Raw genomic sequence first — 2,929 nt, forward strand, 5'->3', positions numbered from 1 at the left:
AAAAAAAAAAGAGGTTAGAGTGGGAGAGAGCCAAAGCATAAGAGACTCTTAAAAACTGAGAACAAACTGAGGGTTGATGGGGGGTGGGAGGGAGGGGAGGGTGGGTGATGGGTATTGAGGAGGGCACCTTTTGGGATGAGCACTGGGTGTTGTATGGAAACCAATTTGACAATAAATTTCATATAAAAAAAATGCCTTTAGAGTCACAATCTGTAAGCCAATTTTTTGTCAAACCAGGTAATCAGGTTCTTTACCTTATTTCATTAAATTTAAAAAGCACACCCACACATCTAATATTCCAAGAGGGAGTCCGTTGATCAGCATTCATCAGAGACTTTTCACATATTTTGATATTCTACAGTTGTGGAGTGAGATTTCCAGACTTTCTACTATGTGCAGGTGGAGTGTCTTGAAAGACAGCATGTCTTTTTTTTTTTTTTCTGTCTGAACAAATGTATCAGTTTGACTCAGTGTGTATGTCTGAGTGTGTAGGTATGTGTATCTGACATCTAAATGTTTTTGGATTGTGGTATTTTAACCACCTGGCTTTAATAGCGTGTCTGTCTTTGTTTACCAACAGAACGAACTTTTTCTGAAACGTTGAAAAATTGCCAAATAATAGAATCTATATAAATAATAACAGCTTTTACATATGGAGTATATGTGGCCGGTACTGTGCTAAGGGCCTGGCAGCCTTAATCTCGTTTACTTCTGCCAGTACAACAGACTTTATCCCCTAAGGTTACTGTTGCTATCATTTTACAAAGAAATGGGTTTAGAAAAATAAACAGTGTGTGTGCATGTGTTGAGAACATTTAAGATCTACTCTCTTAGCCACTTTCAAGCATGTAACAGTGTTAACTATAGTGGGGGCGGAGCTGGAACTTGAACTTGGGTCTGACTTCAGAGCCTACTCTGGAGTTAGATAGCAGCCTCCCCACCTGTTTACTGGGTCACAAAGACCTCTGCCCGGCAGGCACTCTCTAGGTAGATGTGTCTGCTGATAACACTACAGACTGGTTTGAGACCAGGGAAAGGTTTGCCCGCTGTACCAACAAGCACTGTTTCGGCAGAGAAATAAGTCAGTTTGTGACTCATCATAGAATGTATTTTAAAAATGTACCCAGACAACCTTCTCTGGTGGCTTTATCTTTGTTGAGGCTAAGACTTGAGTAGCCAGTTCAAAACAGAAAGCAGAAACAAAATAGTACAGGCCCTCGACCCCAAGTCCCATGTGTAGCTGGGCACTGCCCCTTTAGTCCCCACAGGACCTCACTGCTGGCCCAGTCTTTAAGATTCTCCTTCTAACCTTGGTAGCATTTCCCTGCTCTCCCGGTCCCCATGGCTGGTCACGACTCCAAGGCAGAGTAAGGAGCTGAAGGGGGCATTCACTTACTGGGAAGGCAAGGGGCGTTTGATTCGGATGGCGACCACCTGCTCTCCGTCCTGCTCGGGCCTTTCCTCGGTCTCCCCTCCGTAGCCGCTGTCCTCTGTGTCTATGCTGTCACTCCGCCACTGGGGCTCATCCCGTCCCATCTCTTTCCAGCCTTTGGTCAGCTCGGACACCAGGTTGGCGCACTTTCTCCTGCGCGTCGGGGAGCCATGGCTCTGGAGGATTCTGTCAATGTCATCCTCTTGCCGCCCGGCTCCAGGCATGTCACCGTCCTTCTCGTACCTGTGGCTGAGGTGGCTGACATCCCCTCCTCTCTCGTAAGCTTTGCTGACAATTGTTTTGGTCACCTCTCTCCTTTTGATACGAGAGGCTTCAGCGGCTCCCTCTGGCTTTTGGGAGGGAGACTTCGGGGCGCTCTGAGCTTTCTGGTGGGGGGCGGGGTAGATCACTGGCTTAGGAGCTCGGGGTGCGTCCTGGGTCCCTCCCGGCTGCCAACCTGTGGGCTCTTGGGCCTGCCTGATGCTGTTCTCGTTTGCCCACTGCTGCCAGCCTCGGGCCAAGTTGATAACCAGGGTGGCTGTGCGGACCTTCCGGAGGGCACGCTTGGCTGGGCCCTCCTCTCTTCCCTTCTCTCCCAGAGCCATGCCACCCTTCTCTTCTCTGCCGGTAGCCCGGGCACTGGCTGAAGCGACTGTCCACCTGTGGAGTGCCTGAGATTTAAATAGAAGCAGGGTGTGGGGTGGGAAGAGTTTGGTGACCGTGGAAACTATGTGAAATATTTCTTGCCAAGATGTGGTGCCTTCCCCGCGATGGTGTGCTTTTTTTAAACCCTGACGTCTCCAGTTTCATCACGGCAGACGGACGTCTCTGCTGGTAAAGGACAGTGATACGCACTCCCTTTCTTCTCAAGTGCCAGAGTGGAAATGACTAGATTTGGTCATGTGCTCAGCCCTATGTTCTTCTTGACCTTAAAATATGGTCCTACCATTTATAGCGGCGTAAAATATGTGCACAAATTGTTCTAGGAATATTATTGGCTTGTTCTCATTTAAATCTCAAAAGGGCTCTTGATTAGTCCCATTTTATAGAGGAGTACATTGAAATCTCACTTCCTACAGCTAATAATATCCGCGATTCAAACCCAGATCTGTCTCATTCAAAACTTGTGCTTTTTACTCTAGTTATCAAAGATCCTATTACCTTTTTCTATTGTCTTCACCTCTATTTGATACAGACCTTAGAATCACCTCCTCCAACCTTAATTTTCCAGATGAGAAAACCGAGGCCCAGGTAAGGGGGAGACAAAGGGCGGGTTTTCCAGTCCCAAGCTTGAATTGTTGTATAGACAGGTCATATTGATATATAAGACGATGGTCAAATTTTTGGTCCAATTTTTTTTTTAAGCTTTAAATTAAGACCTACACACACACACTGACTTTCGGAAATTATTATTACAAAAAATCTTTTCAAATATGTTGAAAAATATTTTGTTTCAAAAAAGATCATTTAAAGACAAAATAAGTGAACGCTATCAGA

The 2,929-nt window shown here is 46.0% G+C and overlaps 1 protein-coding gene across 1 annotated transcript in view; it reads right to left on the minus strand.

Annotated features, from left to right (window-relative positions):
* ABRA (actin binding Rho activating protein) overlaps nucleotides 1-2,106 on the minus strand; it is a 14,631-nt gene extending 12,525 nt beyond the window's left edge. The window contains exon 1 of the mRNA XM_040494247.1: nucleotides 1,397-2,106. Coding sequence (XP_040350181.1) covers nucleotides 1,397-2,037 — 641 coding nt within the window. The 5' untranslated portion in view covers nucleotides 2,038-2,106. The remainder of the gene's footprint in view (nucleotides 1-1,396) is intronic.
* Nucleotides 2,107-2,929: the final 823 nt, after the last annotated feature.

This window comes from Herpailurus yagouaroundi, unplaced genomic scaffold, assembly GCF_014898765.1.
Source record: "Herpailurus yagouaroundi ecotype Mexico unplaced genomic scaffold, PumYag 186, whole genome shotgun sequence".
NCBI classification, from domain to species: Eukaryota; Metazoa; Chordata; class Mammalia; order Carnivora; family Felidae; genus Herpailurus; species Herpailurus yagouaroundi.